Below are 24,738 nucleotides of genomic sequence, written 5' to 3'. Positions count from 1 at the left end.
GGAAAATATTTGTGTGCGCGATTTCGTTACCCGAAATATGACTTGATTCCAACACGAGATTAGCAAATCTTGGAATTACGTTAGGGACGTTTGCCAAAAAATGGATGTATTCAAGAGGAGATGTGTTCAACTTATTGCAATATTAAATAATAAGATAGAAATGTGCATGGCATTTCATTAACCCCTTCTTTTTCTTCCCACTGCCCGCAATCAAGATAGTTAAGCTACCTAGCTACTGCATCATTATTCGCCCATCATGTACGGTGACATTGTGAAGCAGTTTCACATATTTTGACTAATGTAGCATAGCTATATTCATTTAGTAACTCTAATGGTAAAAGTCCCACCTCAATAATACTGGAAGTTTTTACATCTATGATAAAGCGTAAAGAAAAATTGGAGAAACAGGCATTTGAAAAGCAGCGAGCTTACCCTTTGTACTTCTTCACTTCCCACCCTTTTATAGCATCAACCTCCTTGAGAGCCTCTCTCCATGCATCTACTTGCCCATTGCTCAACTTCTTCTCGCGTTCCAAATTGAATATGGCATCGCGATATAATGGAGTTTTCAGCTTAACATCGTCAGGCTCCACGTCGATGAAAATAGGAAGGATCTCTTTTTTACCTTCCGATTTGGAAGTGTTTGCCACAATCTGCGCAAGCTCGCAGAGACACCATTGGCTCGAAGCATAGGTCCGAGAGAAGATAGGTATGTAGATCCTGGAATTGTCGATCGCTCGCTGGAGTGATCCATCGATCCTTTCACCAACATGGAGCTCTTCATCATCTCGAAAGATGCATATTCCAGCATCGGTCAAGCTGTGGAAGAGGAAATCGGTGAATCCGACGCGAGTGTCGGGTCCTCTGAAGCTTAGGAACACTTGGTACTCGCTTCCCGACGACGTACTTGGATCTGAGCTCGCCATAGCGTAAGTTTGTTCTGCTTAACGGATCTCTCTCTCCCTCTATGTGGGGGTGTCTGGGTGAGCCAAAAGATGGGATGTGATCCTTCAGGCCTTGGCCATTACTGAGACTCAGCGATGTTTTCAATGGTGAATGTGGCCGCGTCAACGTCCACGTCAACGTCGACGTCGACGTCGACACGTTCTTTCAAAGAAATTGCGTAAGGAATATTAATATTCTTTAATTCACCGGTCCTGTGAATTGAGGAATGAAAAATTGGTCCCCCTTGGGCACAGCGTGAGTCATTTCAGCATAACGCAGTGAGATTTTAGGATCCCCAGCGGAGCCCCCGACCACCTTTCATAAAGTCACAATTGATTGTGTTCCCTTCCGACTCCTCTTTTGATAAAGTTAGAAGAATTTTGTTCTTTTCTTCCTTTTTCTTTTCGTTATTATCTGAAATGCTCGCTCTTCTTTTCTTTTTTTTCCCATGAGGAGCTGTGATTAGTGGGGCGCGACTTCGAAACGGTCAACTGGCGATGTCACGGTGGTTGCTCGGGACCGGCCTCAGAAAATTAGTCAGCAACTCCGGTGAATGGTTCCAGCTTCCAGCTTGTGTTCTGTGTGGATGGTTCTCGGTTCTGTGGATCTGCATCTCCGGTGGCAAGTGACCGGCAAATGCTCGTGATCGGAGATGGTGGATTCCGGCTTCGACCAGTGGTAGAGAAGCTTCTGGAATTTGTGGATTGAGAGACGATTTCTTACTCTGCTCCATGTGAATCGCCACACAGAGCAGAGTAAGAAATCCGTTACTGAGCCGGCTTTAAAAACTTGGTGAACTCCCGTGCATGCTTACATGTGACATGAGCTGTCTTCAAAACCTTATAGGCTTCTAAAAGCACGTACACCTCCGCGTCCGATGAGAGCGTGACTCCTGAAAGAAAATCAATATCGACCTGGTTTCGATTCGAACACTAATTGATCAGTGATGTTAATGCCCAGCATTAACTTCCTAAGATACAAACTTCTTGCCATGTACAATATCATATATACATATTCAGACAAATGGGAGGCAGTGCAACACCATAATGGAATAGTTTAGCATCCGCCCCATCCATTCCCTAACAAATAAAGAAAATTCAAAGCTCGATATCTGACCCCGTAACACATTTTTTTTTTCGGGCAATGAGATCCCAAAAAATGGACAAATTCCTATTTCCTCTTGACACCTATCGTTATCGTAATGATAAACAGCTAAAGAAACCAAAAAGAAAAGGAGACATAAGAAATCAAAGTGCAAATCTTCCGCAAGAACGAAAATGGGTTTGGTTACAGAAAATAAGCTGCGAGCCAAGACGTTTCTTATGGGGTCAGATCGAACTTTAATATATACAACTCCTAAAAGTGACGAATATTGTTTGCTTTTCTTTGTATTTTGTCATATGTTTCATACCAACATTTGAGCCAAAGTTACCATCACAATAAACTTAAGCAAAATATTCCAATTTATTTACCACCGTGAGTAAACTTTGTTACAAGAACGCCTAATGTTTACGACTTGTGTCAGTAAGTCATCGATTCATTTAACGTATATTCACCCAAAGTCCTACATATCACCAATCTTATCTCAATATTGGGCAATTTAAGAAAGCACTCGATATCAAAATGGATCGAGAAAATGACTAACTAAACTATTATTCGTGACGGAGCGACCACAATGGCATGCCGTAGAGGGAAACCCATTTCTGTCTCACCCATTCGTCCATAGATCGCGAATTAGCCTTTCGACTTATCTACATACAGAGGCAGACCTTTGTGTCAAGAGCGTCGATTTTCCCGAAAAATGTTCCCTTCACTTTAATTTAGGTTGATAATTTCATGGAAATATTATACATTGGTAATTATACAAAAATTGTTGATATAGAGGTAGGGCTAAGCAGACGGGGGTCTCTAAAAGACTTTGAGCAAAAATCACACCATTTGACAATTTTTTTTCTTTTTTTAGAGATCTTTGGGAAAATTTATTGTAATTTCACATTTATTGCAGGTCTGGATTATCTTTGGGCTTTAATATTTTTGGAATGCTAATACATATTTTTCCTTCCAACTTTGTCCTCGATAAACTTTCATAATATCGAAAATGCCTTCACCTCGCGTGAATAGAGGAAACACAGAGCTCAAGTCGTGGATTTTGATGCATATTAGAACAGCAATGATAACAATTACGTAGCATATAGATGAAGACAATTGAAGACCGAGGTCTTCCTAGGGAAATTTATATGATTTTTCTCTCGTTTGCCTTGAATCGTCCTTGTGACGTGTCCCGTGAACTCAGTCAGTGCCCCTCCGAAAACGTCCATGAATGTTAAAAAAAAAAAAAAAACTCCAAAAATAAAAGAGAGGCCCTTTTTTCTTTTTTCTGTCTACTGTGCCTCGAAACCCCTCCGCCAAAAGGGAAAATGAGAGCACCAAAAGTGCTCAAACAGATTTCATTGTCGGAGAAACCCCTCCTCAACTTCCTTAGATTCGTGTGAATACTAACTGTCCTGACCTCTCTTCGGTCTGAGCAGTGTACAATCAGTCCGCTCCTTGTCCATTCGTGCTTGTCCAAGCCGATCTTTGGTATCCACTTGAGGGATGGCATTGAAAAGCCCGGGAGCATTCAGGTAGGTTCGCTTCCAAGTAGTTTTTAACATAGAAATAACACTGCACAACAAAAATTCGATCGATGATTTGGGTCATGACTGCAATTAGATTGTAAGCAATCTGCCACCATTCCATCTTTGTTTTCCATTGGTTTCACGAGGAAAAACTCCAGTTGGCCGAGAATGTCAACTCCAACAAATCCAGGTTTTTGTTTTTTTTTTTGGTCTTTCGGAGTCCACTCCCCAACCACCATGGACACACACAAGGTACAGAACAGGGTAAATTGGCGTGCCCTGTCATCCTCGCTAATCACAAGAATTCATTCTTTCACACAAAGGAAATAATTCCTCACCTCAATCTACTCCTAATGAATGAGTCAGCAGCAATCAACAAGTTCTTTTAATTTAGTACATCAACACTTTCAGCTGACTAAGCTGAATCGACATTATTACATGAAGCATTGAAAACCGTATCAAGGACGAGGTTATCGGCAATGACTCAAAGGTTCATATCAATTAGATTTATGCGACCTACACAGCTAGTTCAGTGAATCATTCAAGCAGACAAGATGAACTCAGTCAGATTCGAAGCTATATTCATGCTGATCCGATTCAGGCATTTCGTCAAACATGGGGTGATCAATTCAGACAGGAGATCTAACTGCAATATTGAAGCATCTATTCCAATCCAAGCTATCACAACAGCATCAAAATGAGTTCGGATCATCAGTAAATCATTAATCAGGGACGATTTCGCATACGTCTTAATTAGACTTCTCCGCCTTTTTTTTCTTTTTCCTCCAAGAATAGCTGAGACCAGAGCATATGAGGGTAAAGTGCGATCACCGGTCACAAACTGTGATTGGACAAGAAATAGGAAGTCATGGATGTGTCGCCAGTGACGACGCCGGCGTGATCGGAGATGGTGGACTCTGGCGTCGAACAGTGGTAGAGAAGCTTCTGGAATTTGTGGATTGAGACGATTTCTCACTTGATCCTGCTTTCAACACTAGCGGAACTGCGGTGCATGCTCACATGTGGCACGAGCTGTCTTCAAAATATATATAAACTTCCTCCACACCCGATGAGAGCGTGACTGCTGAAAAATATCACAAGCAAAATCGAGAAAAATTCGAGAAAGGATATACTAAGATAGGGTACATTGTATAAGTTGCGGTCGAAGTACGAAAAATAATCTGCATCAAAGATGAGAAGCAATGTTTTATTGGATAATCGTATAAACACCACGGAGCGTACTTAAAGATTAGGGAACACATTTGTGCTATGGATAGCGAGAGTTCAATTTCTCGGGCTACCAAATGCGGACAATTCACGACCAGCAACCGACCTGATTTCGATTCTAAACTAGTAGATCAATGATGTTAATGCCCAGCATTAAGTGCCTAAGATACAAACTTCTTGCCATGTACAATAAGACAAACAATATCATATCTCCATTTTTAGACAAATGGGAGGCAATAGCACATAATAGAGTAGTTTAGCACCCACCACATCCATTCCATGACAAACAAGAAGATTAAAAGATCGATAGCTGACCCCGTAACACATTTTTTGCAAGCAATGAGATCCCGAAAAATGGCCAAATTCCTATTTCCTCTTGACACCTATCTTTATCAGAATGATAAACAGCCAAAAAAAAAAAAAAAGGAAGAAAAAGAAACATACGAAATCAAAGGGCGGACCGCCAACAGCTGCAAGCCAAGACGTTTCTTATGGAGTCAGATCGAATTTTAATGTATGCATCTCCTAAAACTGACGAATATTTTTTGGTTTTTCTTTGTATTATGTCATCTGTTTCATACCAACATTTGAGCCAAAGTTACCATCAAAATAAACTTAAGCAAAATATTCCAATTTATTTACCACCGGTAAACTTTGTTACGGGAACGCTTCTCGTATGAAAATGTTTACGACCTGTCGTAGTAAGCCATCGATTCTTCTTGTGTATATTCACTCAAAATCCTACATATTTCCAATCTTATCTCAATAATGGGCAGTTTAAGGAAGCACTCGATATTAAAATGGATCAAGAAAATGATTAACTAAACTATTTGCTCCGTATGGACCCCGAAAAAAAATTGTTGATTTACAATAAGTCACTTGACGATAAAGTCTTCTCTTCTCTCTCTCTTTTTTTTTTTTTTTTTGGCTAGAACAAGTTATAAGTCTTTCAATTTTTTACCAGCAGTTCCGCCGCTGTTTGCTTTTTAATTTCCGCAATTTGCGGTAAATGATCTATTCATAAGTCGATGGCCTTTCCGATCATTTCATTTTGGGCCGATAAGATACCAAGTCTCTCTTTCTAGTTCATCATGTTAGAATAAGTAGCTAGATGAAGGAAGCGGAAGCCTACATGTACGCATAAGGCAGATCTAAGCTATGTAGACAAGCGATACTAGATCATATTATCTACGTCAACACGTTCTTTCAAAGAAATTGCGTAAGGAATGCTAGTATTCTTTAATTCACCGGTCCTGTGAATTGATCCCCCTTTGGCATAGAGGGAGCCATTTCATCATAATGCAGTGAGATTTTAGGATCTCCAGTGGAGCCCCGGACGACCTTTGTGAAGTCACAATTGATTGTGTTCCCTTCCGACCCCTCTTTTGATAAAGTTAGAAGAATTTTGTCCTTTTCTTCCTTTGTCTTTTCGTTATTCTTCTCAACATATATTGAAATAATATGAAATGCTCGCTCTTTTTTTTCTTTTTCCATTTTACATTACTTCGGAAATCTAATAACTTAATTGCACGGAAATGTAAAGAAGCATCCCTCCTCTACCAAACTAAGGCTCCGTTTATTTCATAGAAAATGAGTAGTTTAAAAAATTGTTTCTAAAAAGTAATTACTTATGTCGCTTAAAAAATGAATAAATATTTTTTTTGAAAAATATTTTTTAAATTGATTATTTTTCATAAAACAAACGGAACCTAAAGAAGTAATCTTTTTTCCTTTCTTCACGAATGATTTAGTTAGATGTTCCAATAAGAGAAATCCGTTACAGTATATAATCATTCCTTATGCCGAAATTACTTTACACTACAGAATTATTACTCTACGTCGACCGACATCAGGGTGCTGTTCCTCGTCCTTTTGGTGGGAGACAGGTGCTTGTGAAAATGCTAGGCAAAGTCGCACGAGTTTCTTTCCCTTTTAGTTAAGTGGGGTTCACCAAATTAGAAAAGTCCTGCGACATTTACGGGTGACAACCGAGACAAATTGGAGTGGCTTAAATTCCACAATTGACGATCCAGGACACGGCTTGCATCGGTCCTGGCCAACTGAAGACTTTACTTGCCGATGGATAAGTCTTGCACGCATCCGAACATATCGTGGCTGCTGATCCCTACGCATGCTCGCCCGTATGATTGATAGTCATGATAGACCTGATGCCGGTGGACTCAAATCTACACAAATGCGATAAAGAAGTGCTCGATCAAAACATCCGGTGGACTCAAATCTAGACAAATGGAAAAGTTTGGAAAAGCCTAACCCAAACCACGAGATGCTCCCATTGAATCCACTTGAGAAGGTCCATATTTCCGTTCCCATCGGTGGGGCGCTTAAAAGCCCAGCGTGCCTTAGGGGTGTGCAACGGGATCGGATTTACCCGAACGTTAAACCGAACCACCAAAAATTACGTCCGGTAACCGATTCCCATTCAAACTAGTCCATGAACCGATTGGACCTGAGCCAATTCCCAGTTCCAAGTGAGATTCCTATTCAAACCAGTTCGGGAACCAGTTGGAATAGGGCCAATTCCTAGTTCCCTTTGAAGACCCATCCCGGAACCGCATCGATTTTGGAGCCAATTTTTAGCTACTATAAAAAAAAAAATTCCTAGTCTCACTGGTCTCACCTCCTCTATTTTTGGTGGATTATAATATATATTGCTCATATCGGGTATAGTTGGACTACCACATGATTTTAGTATTTTGGTTAGTATGAATTGCAATCGAATTAAAGGCAATAAAATTAAGAAAAAGAAATAGGTATCGTTGGACCACCACAGGATTTTAGTACTTTCGTTAGTATGAACTTCAATTGAACTAAAAGTAATAAAATTAAGGAAAACACGAACAAAAATTAAGGAGTTGGACGGAAAATCAATATTTGAGTCACCATGTTTTTTTTTAATCGAAAAACAATGACTGTGTGTACAGTCACTCATTCATCCTTTGCATAAAAATTGAAAGGATGTAAGTCCCGAGAACGAGCAGTTTCGTTTCTCCCGTTCAAAGAGGCCATCATCCACGTAGTGAGATTGTATGATCTCCAGTGGAATTGATTATATTCCCTTCCCACTCTCCCAAAAAAATGAAGAAGTTGGTCATTTTCTTCCTTTTTTCCCTTTTAATCCTCTCAAGCTATTACTCAATCATATGATTTAGGTGCCCGCCCAATTCCGATGACCAGGATTATTAGACAATTATTATGAGAAAATTGAAACTTTAAGGTAATAATTGTATTATTTTTTCGGTCATAAGCGATATTTGGATGGGAATGGTATTTTTTTTAGCTTATTTTAGGTCGTTTACTTAAGTGCACACTTGTCATTAGCTTAGCAAACTTATTCATACGACGATTAACAGTTAAAAAAAAAAAAAAAAGCTCTGGCTATGGCCGTCCTGATGCAGCTTGGCATGTGTAACACTCACCCAATAATTGCTTCTCTAAGATCGTAAGGCAATCAGAAAAATCTCATGCTAAATGACCGACAAAAGTAAAGCAAAAAAGTAAAGTACCTTTTTTATGTCCTTTACTGATGCCTGGCTTTGGCTGTATTTTGCAACTACTTTATTAAAGGTCTTTGGGTCTCTAACTATGTTGCACGGACAGGCAGGAGAAGGCATTTTTCGCGTGTCGGTGTTCGACACGTGGACACGTTGGGACACGGTCGGACACTCTCCGACACGCGATCAACACATATTTGCGCTTCCGACATGCAGTCAACGAAAGCAACATGCGAGGGTAATTTGGGGAAGTCCCAGTTTTTTTTTTTTTTTTTTTTTGAGATCTTTGGGAAAATCTATTATAATTTCAAAGTCATCTAAAGTTTCTTAGACCAAGGCAGGTCCAGACCATCTGTGGGCTTTAATATTTCCGAAATGCTAATACATATTTTTCCTTCTAACTTTTTCCTCTTTGAACTTTCATAATTTCGAAAATGCCTTCACCTCTCGCGAATAGAGGAAACACAGAGCTTAAGTCGTGGATGTGGATGCATATTAGAACAGCAATGATGACGATTACGTAGCGACTAATATATAGATGAAGACAATTGAACACCGAGGTTTTCCTAGAGAAATTTATATGATTTTTCTTTCGTTTGGCCTCGAATCTTCCTTGTCACATCTCTCTGTGTATTGCTCAATTTAGGAAAAATTCTGTCGTAATGTGGGGCTAGTCGAGGAGAGAAACAAAGCAAGCTTAGAACTCACCCGAGTTAATATCGGTGATCATCTATCGTATTAACTAGTGGATATCACAATTTTAAATCATTTCAAATGACAGACACCCGAGGCGGAGGGAAAAATAAAAGTTACTTTATTGCTTAGTCCGGCTTTTACGGAACCTTTTACTTTTACCTGGCATTTACTCCTTAGACCACGGGTTTCTCTTTCTATTTTTTTTACTCCTTTTCAATACTAGTAACATCATCTTTGTTCCATTCGCTTGTTTTGACATGCCTTGTTCCAGTAATAGGGATGATCACCGACTGGTTCGTTGAATAAAACATTTGTAGGCCCAATTAGGCTTAAACAAGGGATGTTCACAGGGTTTGCAATAAAGGAACGAGATACCTTTCTTCGCTTTAAAGAGATTCCACCTAATTTTGAAGTTCGCCGAATCAGAGCAATGTCCGCGCATTTTTTGCTGTGCCCTAGTGTGGGATAATGACCATGACCGCGCTTTCGAAAAAAGAAAACCATGACTTGCATGATCAGAATAAAGGAAATGAGCTGCCATTCAACATTTCACAAGCCGCAAATTACCAATTCTTAAGATCAATCCTGAAAAACCAATTTTCTTGGCATGAGCAACGATCGAGGTAGCATGAATCGAAACACAAGGCTCATAAACAAACTTTAATCTTCAACCCAAAATTACACGAATTCCACATGGACATCCTCACAGTACGACATCCCGGTATTTAGGACTGAAATGGCAGAAATGTAAAGGGCTTAGAACTCAATTGAAAAACAAGATAGTTTAGGACTAATTTGACACCTTTGCAAAATGCTTATGACTATTTTGGTAATTTTCAACTTTCTTATAATAAGCCCTAGAAGCCCTCTTTTGGATGGATAAAGCAGACTCGACGCATATTTCAGGAGATTACCAAAAACAGGATGGGCGTTGAATACTAACTGTCCTGACCGTTCTTCGGTCTGAACAGGGTGCAATCAGTCTACTCCTTCTCCATTCGTGCTTGTCAAAGCGGATCTTCGGTGCCCCCTTGAGGGATGACTTCCATCTTAACATTGAAATTAGATGGCCGAGAGTGTCAACTCCAGCGAATCCAGTTTTTTTTTTTTTTTCGTCTTTCGGAGCCACTCCCCGACCACCATGGATACACACAAAGTACAGAACACAGTAAAATGGCCTGCGCTATCATTCTCGCTAATCACAAGAATTCATTCTTTCACGCAAAGGAAATAATTGCTCACCTCAATCTACTCCTAATAAATGAGTCAGCAGCAATCAACAAGTTCTTTTAGTTTAGTACATCAACAGTATCAGCTAACTTTGCAGAATCGAGATTATTACATAAAGCATTGAAAATCGTGTCAAGGCCGAGGTTACCGGTAATGACTCAAATGTTCATATCAATTAGATTTATGCAACCTACACAGCTAGTACAGTGAATCATTCAAGCGGACAAGATGAACTCAGTCAGATTCGAAGCTATATTCATGCTGATCCGATTCAGGCATTTCGTCAAACATGGGGTGATCAATTCGGACAAGAGATCCAACTGCAACATTGAAGCATCTATTCCAATCCAAGCTACCACAACAGCATCAATATGAGTTCAGATAATCAGTAAATCATTAATCAGAGACGATTTCACATAAGTCTTAATTAGACTTCTCCGCCTTTTTTTTCCTCCAAGGATAGCTGAGAGCAGAGCATATGAAGGTAAAGTGCGATCGCCGGTCACAAACTGTGATTGGACAAGAATAGGAAGTCATGGATGTGTCGCCAGTGACGACGCTGGCGAAGGAGCTTCGAACGGACCAAGAGTGCTTCCGTCACGAGCTGTTATTGGTGTGGCGCGACTTCGAAATGGTGAACTGGCGATGTCATGGTGGTTGCTCGGGACCGGCCTCAGAAAATTAGTCAGCAACTCCGGTGAATGGTTCTTGGTTCTGTGGATCTGCAACTCCGGTGGCAAATGACGGTAAATGCTCGTGATCGGAGATGGTGGATTCCGGCGTCGACCAGTGGTAGAGAAGCTTCTGGAATTTGTGGATTGAGAGACGATTTGTTACTCTGCTCTATGTGAATCGCCACAAAGAGCAGAGTAAGAAATCTGTTACTGATCCTGCTTTCAAAACTTGGTGAACTCCCGTGCATGCTTACATGTGACATGAGCTGTCTTCAAAACCTTATAGGCTTCTAAAACACGTACACGTCCGATAAAAGCGTGACTCCTGAAAAAAATCACAAGAAATATCGAGAAAAATTCGAGAAAGGAGTAACCTGTTAAAATTAGAAACATATTCGATTCCAATAAAGGATATACTCAGATAGGGTATATTGTATAAGAAGTTGCGGTCGAAGTACGAAAAAGAATCCACATCAACAAACCGAAGCGTGCTTAAAGATTAAGGAACACATTCGTGCATGCGGAATATACACGACACGAGTTCAATTTCTCATGCTACCAAATGCAGACAATTCACGACCGGCAACCGATCTGGTTTCAATTCGAATACTACTTGATCAATGATGTTAATGCCTAGCATTAAGTACCTAAGATACAAACTTCTTGCCATGTACAATAAGACAAGCAACATCATAATCGCCATATTCAGACAATTGGGAGGCAATGCAACTCCTATTAGAATAGTTTAGCACCAGTCACATCCATTCCATAACAAATAAAGAAGATTCAAAGATCGATATCTGATCCCGTGACACATTTTTTGTAGGCAATAAGATCCCGAAAAATGGACAGATTCTTGTTTCCTCTTGACACCTATCACTATTGTGATGATAAACAGCTCAAGAAATTAAAAAAGGAAAAAAAGAAAAATAAACATACGAAATCAAAGTGCAAATCTTCCACAAGAACGAGAAATGGGTTTGATTCCAGAAAATAAGCTGCAGGCCAAGAAGTTTCTTATGGAGTCAAATCGAATTGTAATGTATTCATCTCCCAAAACTGACGAATATTGTTTGGTTTTTCTTTGTATTATGTCATATGTTTCACACCGACATTTGAGCCAAAGTTACCATCAAAATAATCTTAAGCAAAATATTCCAATTTATTTATTGCTGTAAGTAAACTTTGTTTAAGGAACGCCTCTCGTAGGAAAATGGTTACGACCTGTGTTAGTAAGTCATTGATTTCTTTTAGTGTGCATTCACCCAAAGTCCTACATATCACCAATCTTATCTCAATAATGGGTAGTTTAAGAAAGCACTAGATATTAAAATGGATTAAGAAAATGACTAACTAAACACAAGTTGTAAACATTCGTCCATAGATCGCGAATTGGCCTTTTGACTTATCTACATATAGAGGTAGACCTTTGCGTCAAGAGTGTTGATTTTCCCTAAAAATGTTCCCTTCAGTTTAGTTTAGGTTGACAATTTGGCGAAAATATCAAACATTGATAATTATACAAAAATTGTTGATATAGAGGTGGGACTAAGCGGACGGGGGGAGAATTAGACCATCGTTGCCGCATCCATCGAGAGAGAAAAAGGGACATAGAAATAAAGAAAGGAGAAGGTTCTAACTCACCTTATAACGCTTGTAAGATTGGACGCTGCCTACGAAATGTATCCCATATCCACTTAGGATGGCGACGCGGCAATCATTTGGCAATTTGGTAGTTGATATCCACCTTTCCCATGATGGGCTGTCATCAATGCGCAAGTCCTTCAAAGCCTCTAACTCGTCAAGGCCCTCGACAACCTGTAGACCATTGCACTCCCGGATGCCCAACTTCTCAAGCTTCTTTAAGTTTGATAAACCCCGAACACTGTGCAAGAGACGACAATCTATTACCCAAAATTCTTTCCACAATTCTGATGTACCGAGTACTTGAATTTGGAGTATCTTTGGGCAACAAAAAAGCTTGAACTCTCTCAACTTACATAATACCCTGGACAGAAGAATTAGTCTCCCTTCCTCCATAGTCAACTCATTACTAGACTCTGCTTCACCCGCGTACCCTAACCTTCCCAAGGACGCGCAAGCCGAGACAGAAAATTCCTCCAATGATCCAAACGCCCCAACAAATTGGATCTCAGCAAGCTTTGGGCAAGCTCCTACCCCGACGGTTTTGAGCTTCCTCAAGTTTGATAGCCCGAGTCTCTCGAGGGGTTCACCGCCTTCCAAAATCAACTCTTCTAAATTTTGAAGTTGAAGGCCGTTGAGGTTAATTTCTTGCACTTGAAACGATGTGAGCACTAAACTTGACAAGTTTTCTAATCCGGATGAGAGTGAGATGGTTGAATTGAACTTATCCAGCTGTAACTTTAATAGAGACGATGGAAGTTGCGTGAGCGTTCGCAGATCCAAACCAAACAAATCAAGTTCCTTTAATCGAGAAAGGGAAGCCAACTCAGCCGGAGCGGGGACATTGAGAAGTTCCAATTTCAACTTGTTTAGTTTGGATAACTTCCCTATTCCCACTAAATCACCGGTGCAAATTTTACCTCCCTGTTTCCGACGAGAGCAATCATCAAGGTCCAACATAACCAAATTAGTCGGATTCGAGAGGTCCGGGACTACCCGCAATGATTCAGATGACACTCGTAGATTGTTTAAACTTGGAGGAAGCGTCGGCACCTCTTGAATCTCATCACAATCTATTAGCTCAAGCGTTTGCAGACAAGGAAGCATACTAACTGTCTCTGGAACTTCACCGATGCAAGTGTGTGACAAGTGTAGGACTCTTAGGAAGGGCAAATTTCCAATTGCCGAAGGAAGTCGACCTTTCAAATTGGGATTACAGATTCGAAGCACTTCTAGATTCCGAAGCATTATAGCACTAGGCAACTCCCAAGAATTAGCCGAATGTGCTCTGGTAATGCCGTCAAAGTGCAACTCACATAATGATTTCAACCTCCATATGGAATTTGGTAGTTTCTTCACTAGACACTCCTCGACCGAGAAGTGCTTCAGATTCACTAGGTTCCCGATTTCTTCGGGCAAATCTTCAAGAGAATGGCAATACCTAATCTTCAGGTCAATCAAAGACTTCAACATCCCAATAGAGCCATCAAGTTTCCTTAAATTGGAACATCCATTGAAATTAAGCCTCTCTAAATTCGGGCATCCGGAGAAGTCCCGCGTTCTCTTTATGTTGTGGCAATATTCAAGAGAAAGAACTTTCAATTTTCTTGCCCTCTGTCAAAATAAATACAATATTCAATGGATGAACAGTCAAATATTACATTCAAAGAAAATAAAATAGTAAGAAGCAAATTACTCACCTTGATTAAGCTCTGTAGTTTCGAATCATCTATGAAGGCATTGTCTGAAAATTCAAGAACCACCACATTATTTAAGTGCATATTGGTTGGCTTGAAAAACAACTGACGAGGAGGATTACTCCAAAAAATCCAGCTCATATTGGTAAGGCTCATTGCTAAGTTACCACGAAAGGTTCCCCCACTCAATCCGAGGTACCGTAGATGTTGAAACCTTCCTATCTCCTCACTTGTGATTGTCTTATTATCACTTTTGCGTAAGTCAAGAGTCAATGCTTGGACGTTGTTCTTCATCTGCAAATGAGAGCAATAAATGAGGGATATCCAGTATTTTGTTTTAGAGGAAAATGGTAACAATAGGAAAACGAAGAAAGAGACAACAGTATCCTAGTGCAGCATAGAGGATTTTTTGGTAAGAGAAACTATTAGTTTTCTCTTAGGAACGTTACCTCCTTTGTTCTTATTGCTTCGAGGACCTCCTTGTCAATCCATATCCTACTCCGCTCTTTAGGATTTATTGGATTTTGACGATGAACGATTTCTCTTCCAAGATCTCTGAGTTGATCGTGCATCCAAAACGTATTTTCCACGATCTTTACCAATGACATGCTAATGAGGACGCCAACTCCAAGATCCGGGAAAAAATCACAATCTTTCCACATGTAGATTGCATATGTCGTAGGCTCACCAATGAAAAAGCATGCAATATCGAGGAAAATTTGTTGTTGCTGGTAACTTAAGGCATCATAGCTGATCTTCAACTTTTCAAAAACATCATCGTGAGGTGCTTTGCTTAACTTCTCCGATGTCTCTCTCCATATGTCTTGCCCTTTACCACGGAGGAACGAACCAATTACTTCAAGAGCCAATGGAAGTCTCCCGATCGCAGCTACGATTTTCCCTGAAAGATCCTTGTAATCATCCGATGGGGAGTCACTATTAAATGCATGCCTACTGAAAAGCTCGAGCGCATGATCACTACTCATCACCTCCATTTCATATTCTGAGATTTGGTAGTTTGGTCTATTGATCCGCAAAATATCTTTATTTCTAGTTGTAATCAATATTCTAGATCCTGAATTCAAAGTACTCCTTCCAACTAATTTCTCTACTTGCTCCAAGTTAGCAACATCATCGAGTGCAATGAGGACTTTTTTATTGCTAAGGGCTTCTTCAATCCTCTTTGTTCCATAATCAATTTCGTCAATGCTTCTTGTTTCCGTAGGATGACCGATTTGGGACAATAACTTCTTTTGTAACTCAATTAAGCCATCGGTTCTTAATGACTTCGCTCGAACGTCTTCCATGAAACAACAACACTTTCCAAAATTAGAAGAAAGCTGGTTAAATACAACTTTGGCAAGAGTTGTTTTACCGATACCCCCCATGCCATGAATTCCAATGAGCCGCACACCGTCAAAGCCGACGTCTAACAATTCGGTTAGTGCTGCAACTCGATCATCAATTCCAACTAAATGTTCAGTCACGGATCTATGTTTTGTCTTCAGCTTTTGCACGACCTCCTCAACGATCAATTTAATCACGTCACCGTAGCTGCCACAATGGAAAACCATTTTAACGAGGGGAAAAAATGATGTTATTCAAGCACCAGATGCGCTACAAAATATTCGGACAACTAATGGGACCTTTAATCTGGAAGTGATCTTCCAAAAGTGCATATTGGACATTAACGTCACACCAAACATACTTTTATGCAATTTAACCCGGAGTATGACTTGATTCCAACATGAGATTAGCAATCTTGGAATAACATTGATAACGTTTGCGAAAAATAGATGTATAAGTACTTACGCAGTTGGAATTGATATTTCAGGATTTATGCTAGACCGACAATTACATAAGTTGGAGATGGTGTATTCAAGAGGAGAAATTTTTAACGTATTGCAAGATTAAATAATTAGATGGGAATGCACATGTCATTTCATTATCCCATTCTTTTTCCTCCCACTGTCCACAATCTAATACTATTTTAGCTACCTAGCCATTATATCATCATTCACCCACTACACAGGATGACCTTGCTAAGCAGTTTCCCATTTTTTTCTACTAATGTAGCATAGTTTCTTTAATTTGGTAATACTATAGTAGCATAGCTATTATACCATACTGGAATTCTTTATATCTATGATTCAGTATTAAAAGGAAAACTGGGGAAACAATCTGGGAAGCAATTAGCTTACCCTTTGTACTTCTTCACTTCCCACCCTTTTATCGCATCAACCTCCATGAGAGCCTCTCTCCATGCATCTACTTGCTCATTGCTCAACTTCTTCTCGCGTTCCAAATTGAGTATGGCATCGCGATACAAAGGGGTTTTCAGCTTAACATCGTCAGGTTCCACATCGAAGAAAATGGGTAGGATCTCTTTTTTACCTTCCGATTTGGAAGTATTTGCCATGATTTGCGCGAGCTCACGGAGGCACCATTGGCTCGAAGCATATGTTTGAGAGAAGACCGGTATGTAGATTTTGGAGTTGTCGATCGCTCGCTGGAGCGATCCATCGATCCTTTCACCGACACGGAGCTCTTCATCGTCTCGAAAGATGCGTATTCCAGCGTCGTTCAAGTTATGGAAGAGGACGTCGGTGAATCCGAAGCGAGTGTCGGGTCCTCTAAAGCTTAGGAACACTTGGTACTCGCTTCCCGACGACGTGCCTGCATCTGAGCTCTCCATAGCATAAATTTGTTCTACTGAACAGATCTCTCTCTCCCTCTGTGTGTGGGGGTGTCTGGGTGAGCCAAAGATTGGGATGTGATCCTTCGTCAGGCCTTAGCCATTACTGAGACTGACCCATGTTTTTAATGGTGAATGTGGCCGCGTCAACGTCAACGTCAACGTCGGCACGTTCTTTCAAAGAAATTGCGTAAGGAATGCTGGTATTCTTTAATTCACCGGTCCTGTGACTTGAGGAATGAAAAATTGGTCCCCCTTGGGCATAGAGTGAGTCATTTCATCGTAACGCAGCGAGATTTTAGGATCTCCAGTGGAGCCCCCGACTCCTCTTTTGATAAAGTCACAATTGATTGTGTTCCCTTCCCGACTCCTCTTTTGATAAAGTTAGAAAAATTTTGTCCTTTTCTTTCTTTTTCTTTTCGTTATTCTTCTCAACATATATTGAAATAATCTGAAATGCTCGCTCTTTTCTTTTTTTTTCTTTTTTTTTTCCAATTTTACATTACTTCGGAAATCTAATAACTTAATTGCACGGAAATGTAAAGAAGCATCCCTCCTCTACCAAACTAAGGCCCCGTTTATTTCACAGAAAATGAGCAATTTGAAAAATATTTTCTAAAAAGTAATTACTTATGTCGCTTAAAAAATGAATAAATAATTTTTTTTTGAAAATATTTTTTAAATTGCTTATTTTTCGTGAAACAAACGGAACCTAAAGAAGCAATCTTTTTTCCTTTCTTCACGAATGATTTAGTTAGATGTTCCAATAAGAGAAATCCGTTACAGTAGACAATTATTCCTTGTGCCGAAATTACTTTACACTACAGAATTATTACTCTGCGTCGACCGACATCAGTGTGTTGTTCCTCGTTCTTTTGGTGGGAGACAGGTGCTTGCGAAAATGCTAAGCAAAGTCGCACGAGCCTCTTTCCCTTTTAGTTAAAGTGGGGTTCACCAAAATAGAAAAGTCCTACAACATTTATGGGTGACGACCGAGACAAATTGGAGTGGCTTAAATTCCACAATTGACGATCCAGGACACGGCTTGCGTCGGTCCTGGCCAACTGAAGAATTTTCTTGCAGAATTTTCTTGCCTATGGATAAGTCTTGCACGCATCTGAAAATGTCAGGGAGCCGTCACGTAATCGAAGTTCTATTTGGAGCTTGAAATGTCAAACGATGATCACATACGATTGGGAGAACACTTATTCGCCATGCCCCTTGCAGAGAAATGATCGAAGAACCAATTAGAGTAATAACAAATCCAAGAGCGCCAAACTGTCCATTGCTCGATGCTGTAACAAGCAACATGTCCGGAAGCATTTGATGCTGAAGTGGAAGAAACTTGCAACAGAATGACCTCAAATGGAGAACGTAACGGGGGAAAATAGCGCACTCGGCCAGCATTTCTTTATCGAGAAGGATCCACGTTGAACTAATGAATAGGCAAATCCGAATTCTGCTTGAACTCAATGAACGATGATTGCTCGTGATCGTGAAGATCATCCTTCCATAATCACACCAAGCATGTCCGTGAGGTTCCAATCCATACATGTAATAGCAAGCCGCTGAAATAAATAATGCGTCTTTCATTTTGAGAGAGTAGGAGAGTATATAAGAAGTTTGCAAAGATAGGGATATTAGTCACCCATCTAGTGTTTGAAAGGTAAGCCTAGCCAAAGAATTAGGCCAAAAATAGATATTTTTCCAAAATATGAATACGTAAGTTCTTTTTTTTTTTTTTAAGTCACATTTTATTCGTTTCCATAGAAACACAATAGAGAAACAACACAGTTCAGCTGCAAACCAACACTATTGGGAGCGTCTAACAGAGATCCAATAAGAGAAATCCGTTATAGTATACAATCATTCCTTGTGCCGAAATTACTTTACACTATAGAATTATTACTCTGCATTGACCGACATTAACATACTGTTCCTCGTCCTTTTGGTAAAAATGCTAGGAGAATTGGTGGGGACCATACGAAATGGGTAAAATTGGAGTGGCTTAAATTCCACAATTGACGATCCAGGACACAGCTTGCGTCGGCCCTGGCCAACTGAAGAATTTTCTTGCCTATGGATAAGTCTTGCTCGCATCCAAACATATCGTGGCTATTGATCCCTACGCATGCTCGCCTGTATGATTGACGGTCATGATAGACCCGATGACGGTGGACTCAAATCTACACAAATGCGATAAAGAAGTGCTCGATTAAAACATCCGGTGGACTCAAATCTAGACAAATGGAAAAGTTTGGAAAAACCTAACCCAAACCACGAGATGCTCCCATTGAATCCGCTTGAGAAGGTCCATATTTCCGTTCCCATCGGTGGGGTGCTTGAAAGCCCAGCGCGTCTTAGGAATGTGCAACCGAATCAGATTTACCCAAAAGCTAAACCGAACCACCAAAAATTATGTCCGTGAATTGATTCCCGTTCAAACCAGTCTGGGAACCGACTGGAATTGAGCCAATTCCCAGTTCCAAGTGAGATTCCTATTCAAACCACTTTGGGAACCAATTGGAATGGGGCCAATTCTTAGTTCCAAGTGGAGGCCCATCTCGGAACTGCATCGATTCTGGAGCCAATTTTTAGCTACTATAAAAGAAAAAAAAATCCTAGTCTCGCTGGCCTCACCTCCTCAATTTTTGGTGGATTGTAATTTATATTGCTCATATTAGGTATAGCTGGACTACCACATGATTTTAGTATTTTGGTTAGTATGAATTGTAATCGAATTAAAGGTAATAACATTAAGAAAAAGAAATAGGCATCGTTGGACCGCCACATGATTTTAGTACTTTCGTTAGTATGAATTGTAATTGAATTAAAGGTAATAAAATTAAGGAAAACGCGAATGAAAATTAAGGAGTTGGAGGGAAAATCAATATTTGAGTCACCATGTTTTTTTTTAATCGAAAAACAATGACTATGTGTACAATCACTCATTCATCCTTTGCATAAAAATTGAAAGGATGTAAGTCCCGAGGAATAATAAACTGGTCTCAATTTTGCACGGAACAAGCGCTTTCGTTTCTCCCGTGCAAAGAGGCCATCATCCATGTAGTGAGATTATATGATCTCCAGCGGAATTGATTATATTCCCTTCCCACTCTCCCAGAAAATGAAGAAGTTGGTCATTTTCTTCCTTTTTTCCCTTTTAATCCTCTCAAGCTATTACTCAATCATATGATTTAGGTGCCCGCCCACTTCCGATGATCGGAATTATTAGACAATTATTATGAGAAAAGTGAAACTTTAAGGTAATAATCGTACTATTTTTTTGGTCATAAGCGATAGTTGGATGGGAATAGTATTTTTTTGAGCTTATTTTAAGTCGTTTACTTAAGTGCACACTTGTCATTAGCTTAGCAAACTTATTCATACGATGATTAACAGTAAAAAAAAAAAAAAACCTCTGGCTGTGGTCGTCCTATGCAGCTTGGCATGTGTAACACTCACCCAATAATTGCTCCTCTAAGATCGCAAGGCAATCAGAAAAATCTCAGGCTAAATGACCGACAAAAGTAAAGCAAAAAAGTAAAGAACTTTTTTGATGTCCTTTACTGATGCCTAGCTTTGGCTGTATTTTGCAACTATTTTATTAAAGACCTTTGGGTCTCTAACTATTTTGCACGGACACGCCGGAGAAGGCATTTTTCGCGTGTTGGACATGTGTCGGTGTTCGACACATGCTGGACACATTGAAACACGATCGGATACGCTCTGACACACGGTCAACGCGTGTCCGACACTCGGTCAACGAAAGCGACATGTTGGGACTCGCGTGTTCGGGGGGTAATTTGGGGAAGTTCCAGTCTTTTAGGGCCAAAATCTTACCGTGTCGCAGAGCTTCTTGGTGAGGGAGGATTGGGTCTGCGGGATGAGACAGGGCTAGATGTAGGAGTGGTCGCCGGCGAGGAGCTTGCGGAGGGTGGCGAACATGGCGCGGAGCTCGGGGTCTCGACGTGGGGGCAATTGTCCAGCAGGTGGGCGAGCTCAAGGGAGAGGGACTCGGCCGGAGGACCACCGCGAGCTGAAAGGAGTGGGGGCGGAAAAGAAAGGATAACATTTTGGCTTCTTTTAATGTTTTTATTATTATTATTTATTAATTTCTATATTGAAGGGAAATGGGATTTTTCATTGTGATATAAATGGTGGATCATTATTTTCAGAGTAAATTCATTCTAGGCCCTTTTTATTATTTATTTACTTGTGAAATCATAAAAATTACAAAAATATATATTTAATATGCAGCGTGTCCCAACGTGTCGGAATTCTCTATTTTTTAAGAAATTACGTGTTTGTTGTGGTGTCATGTCTTGTTGTGTCGTGTCGTGTCGCGTATCATATGTCGTGTCCGTGCAACATAAGTCTCTAAAAGACTTTTGAGCCAAATTCATACCATTTGACAAATTTATTTTTTTTTCTTTGAGATCTTTGGGAAAATCAATTGTAATTTCAAAGTCATCTAAAGTTTCTTAGACCAAGGCAGGTCCCGACTATCTGTGGGCTTTAATATTTCCGAAATGCTAATACATATTTTCCCTTCTAACTTTGTCCTCGCTGAACTTTCATAATTTCGAAAATGCCTTCACCTCTCGCAAATAGAGGAAACTCGGAGCTTAAGTCGTGGATGTGGATGCATATTAGAACAGCAATGATGACGATTACGTAGCGACTAATATATAGATGTAGACAATTGAACACCGAGGTTTTCCTAGAGAAATTCATATGTTTTTCTTTCGTTTGGCCTCGAATCTTCCCTAAATTCGTGAGAATCGGGCATCACTTGTTTCACAATAATTGCTCAATTTAGGAAAAATTCCGTCGTAATGTGGGGTTAGTCTAGGAGAGAAACAAAGCAAGGTCAGAACTCACCCGAGTTAATATTGGTGATCATCTATCGTATTAACTAGTGGATATCACTATTTTAAATCATTTCAAATGACAGACACCCGAGACAGAGGGAAAAATAAAAGTTACTTTTGGGTGCGTTTGGGAAGAGCTTTCCCAAGGGACTTTAGACCTCTAAAGTTCCTTGAGTAAAAGTTCAGGTGTTTGGCAATTGTTTTTGGGCCACTTTAGAAAAATGCTACCATTAACCAAAGCTGAAAGCCCAAAGCGGGTGGAGACCTACCTTGGACTTTGAGCATTTTCGGAAGGTTGGTTTCAAGGTAAGTATTGATTTTTTTTCCCAAATTGCCCCCACAGATTATTATTTGTTCCACTTTTGCCCTAAAAAATCATTCATCTCTTCCCAATGCCCAAGCGTCGTTCGCTCACTTGGTTCTCATTCAAGGCGAGGTCATTCTTCCCAACGCCCAAAACTTGGGTTGAGATCGAGGGTCACGGTGGCCGTCAAGCCGCTATCTTAGCCGGAGCTGTTGTCTTTGTCCGATTTGCTGTGAGTTGAGGTCGAGATCGAGATCAAGCGACCCAGATCTGGTTCTTTGACCGTAGATCCGCGACCTTGGCGTCCCTCACTTGGCGTCGCGCATCCCCGGCGTCGCCTAACTTGGCGTGGCGCATCCGCGGCATCGCCTCACCTAAGGTCGCGTGACCCCGCCATCTCATCCCTTAAGGTTGATCTACCCCGATGGCCCTCGCACGGGGTCGTGATGTCGGCGATGGGTTTCGCGAAACTTCTCCGACCTTCGTCGCCTGGGCTTCGCAAAACTTCTTTGACCTTCATCGTCCGGGCTTCGCCGAGCTTCGACAGGAGTTGCAACAAGCTCTGTGGCTTCGCGTGGTTGGCCGTCGCCACTGGCCAACAATTGGCTGCCTCCGTGCTTCCCCCGCCATGCTTGCCTTCAGTTTATTTTTTATTTTATTATTTCAAAGTTGCTTTGCAAAATATACATGAAAATGGGTTATCCAAACACCATTAGCTTTCACCAAATACACCTTCGCTCAAATATCCTTGGGAAAATGACTTTGCATTTACCTAAAGTGGTCCCAAACACACCCAAAATTGCTTAGTTTGGCTTTTACGGAAACTTTTACTTTTACCTGGCATTTACTCCATAGACCACGGGTTTCTCTTTCTCTTTTTTTTTTTACTCCTTTTCAAAACAAGTAACATCATCTTTATTCCATTCGCTTGTTTTGACATGCCTCATCCCAAGAATAGGGATGATCACCGACCGGTTCGTTGAACAAACATTCGCAGGCCCAATTAGGCTTAAACAAGGGATGTTCACAGGGTTTGCAATAAAGGAACGAGATACCTTTCTTCGCTTTAAAGAGATTCCACCTAATTTTGAAGTTCGCCGAATCGGAGCGATGTCCGCGCATTTTTTGCAGTGCCCTAGTGTGGGATAATGACCATGACCGCGCTTTCGAAAAAAGAAAACCATGACTTGCATGATCAGAATAAAGGAAATGAGCTGCCATTCAACATTTCACAAGCCGCAAATTACCAATTCTTAGATCAATCTTGAAAAACCAATTTTCTAGGCGTGAGCAACGATCAAGGTAGCACGAATCAAAACACAAGGCTTATAAACAAGCTTTAATCCTCAACCCAAAATTACACGAATGCTGCATGGACATCCTCACAGTACGACATCCCGGTATTTAGGACTGAAATGGCAGAAATGTAAAAAGCTTAGAACTCAATTGAAAAACAAGATAGTTTAGGACTAATTTGATACCATTGCAAAAGGTTTATGATTGTTTTGGTAATTTTCAACCTTTTTATAATAAGCCCTAAAAGCCCTCTTTTGGATGGAAAAAGTACACTCGACAAATGAAAAAGGACTACAAGCAATCTATTTTTCTTCGGTTAGATTTGCCTCCGGTAGCCCTCATTGCGCATGGCAGATTGCCTCTGTTTTTCTCCATTACTCTAGCGGAGTCCTCTCTTTAATTCGCTATCGAGCCACTCTGGTTTGCAAAATCTGAGGTGCTACATTGTGGTTGTTGTAGGCTGGTCGACGCATATTTCAGGAGATTACCAAAACCAGGATGGGCGTTGAATACTAACTGTCCTGACCGTTCTTCTTCGGTCTGAACAGGGTGCAATCAGTCCACTCCTTCTCCATTTGTGCTTGTCAAAGCGGATCTTTGGTGTACCCTTGAGGGATGACTTCCATCTTAACATTGAAATTAGATGGCCGAGAGTGTCAACTCCAGCGAATCCAGTTTTCTTTTTTTTTTCGTCTTTCGGAGCCACTCCCCGACCACCATGGATACACACAAAGTACAGAACACGGTAAAATGGCCTGCGCTATCATTCTCACTAATCACAAGAATTCATTCTTTCACACAAAGGAAATAATTCCCCACCTCAATCTACTCCTAATGAATGAGTTAGCAGCAATCAACAAGTTCTTTTAGTTTAGTACATCAACAGTATCATCTAACTTTGCAGAATCGAGATTATTACATAAAGCATTGAAAATCGTGTCAAGGCCGAGGTTATCGGTAATGACTCAAATGTTCATATCAATTAGATTTATGCAACCTACACAGCTAGTACAGTGAATCATTCAAGCGAACAAGATGAACTCAGTCAGATTCGAAGCTACATTCATGCTGATCCGATTCAGGCATTTCGTCAAACATGGGGTGATCAATTCGGACAAGAGATCCAACTGCAACATTGAAGCATCTATTCCAATCCAAGCTACCACAACAGCATCAATATCAGTTCAGATCATCAGTAAATCATTAATCAGAGACGATTTCACATAAGTCTTAATTAGACTTCTCCGCCTTTTTTTTTTCCTCCAAGGATAGCTGAGAGCAGAGCATATGAAGGTAAAGTGCGATCGCCGGTCACAAACTGTGATT

At 40.5% G+C, this 24,738-nt stretch overlaps 2 protein-coding genes and 1 long non-coding RNA gene across 4 annotated transcripts in view; 1 reads left to right on the top strand and 2 right to left on the bottom strand.

Moving 5' to 3' along the window:
- The window catches only part of LOC125316550 (disease resistance protein L6-like), a 34,703-nt gene that overhangs the window by 3,351 nt on the left and 6,614 nt on the right, over positions 1-24,738 (bottom strand). The window contains exons 2-3 of the mRNA XM_048285181.1: positions 23,451-23,461; positions 16,445-16,952 (exon numbers count right to left, since the gene is read on the bottom strand). Of these exons, the coding sequence (XP_048141138.1) occupies positions 16,445-16,938 (494 nt within the window). The 5' untranslated portion in view covers positions 16,939-16,952; positions 23,451-23,461. The remainder of the gene's footprint in view (positions 1-16,444; positions 16,953-23,450; positions 23,462-24,738) is intronic.
- LOC125316554 (disease resistance protein L6-like) lies at positions 111-17,004 on the bottom strand. 2 transcript variants are annotated; one of them, XM_048285185.1, is made up of 2 exons: positions 16,962-17,004; positions 111-957 (listed from the first exon to the last, which is right to left on the bottom strand). In XM_048285185.1, exon 2 carries the CDS (start codon positions 924-926, stop codon positions 429-431), a length of 498 nt encoding a protein of 165 aa, XP_048141142.1. In that variant the 5' UTR covers positions 927-957; positions 16,962-17,004; the 3' UTR covers positions 111-428. The 2 variants fall into 2 exon arrangements, with proteins under 2 accessions (XP_048141142.1, XP_048141141.1); XM_048285184.1 differs by having other exon boundaries at positions 111-959; positions 16,966-16,999.
- On the top strand, positions 2,424-10,742 carry LOC125316558. Its single transcript, XR_007199687.1, has 3 exons — positions 2,424-2,434; positions 4,379-4,384; positions 10,226-10,742. It is a non-coding gene; the product is annotated as an uncharacterized LOC125316558 (long non-coding RNA).

Source organism: Rhodamnia argentea, chromosome 9 (assembly GCF_020921035.1).
Source record: "Rhodamnia argentea isolate NSW1041297 chromosome 9, ASM2092103v1, whole genome shotgun sequence".
In the NCBI taxonomy this organism is placed as follows: Eukaryota; Viridiplantae; Streptophyta; class Magnoliopsida; order Myrtales; family Myrtaceae; genus Rhodamnia; species Rhodamnia argentea.
This window is presented reverse-complemented; position numbering and strand designations above follow the sequence as displayed.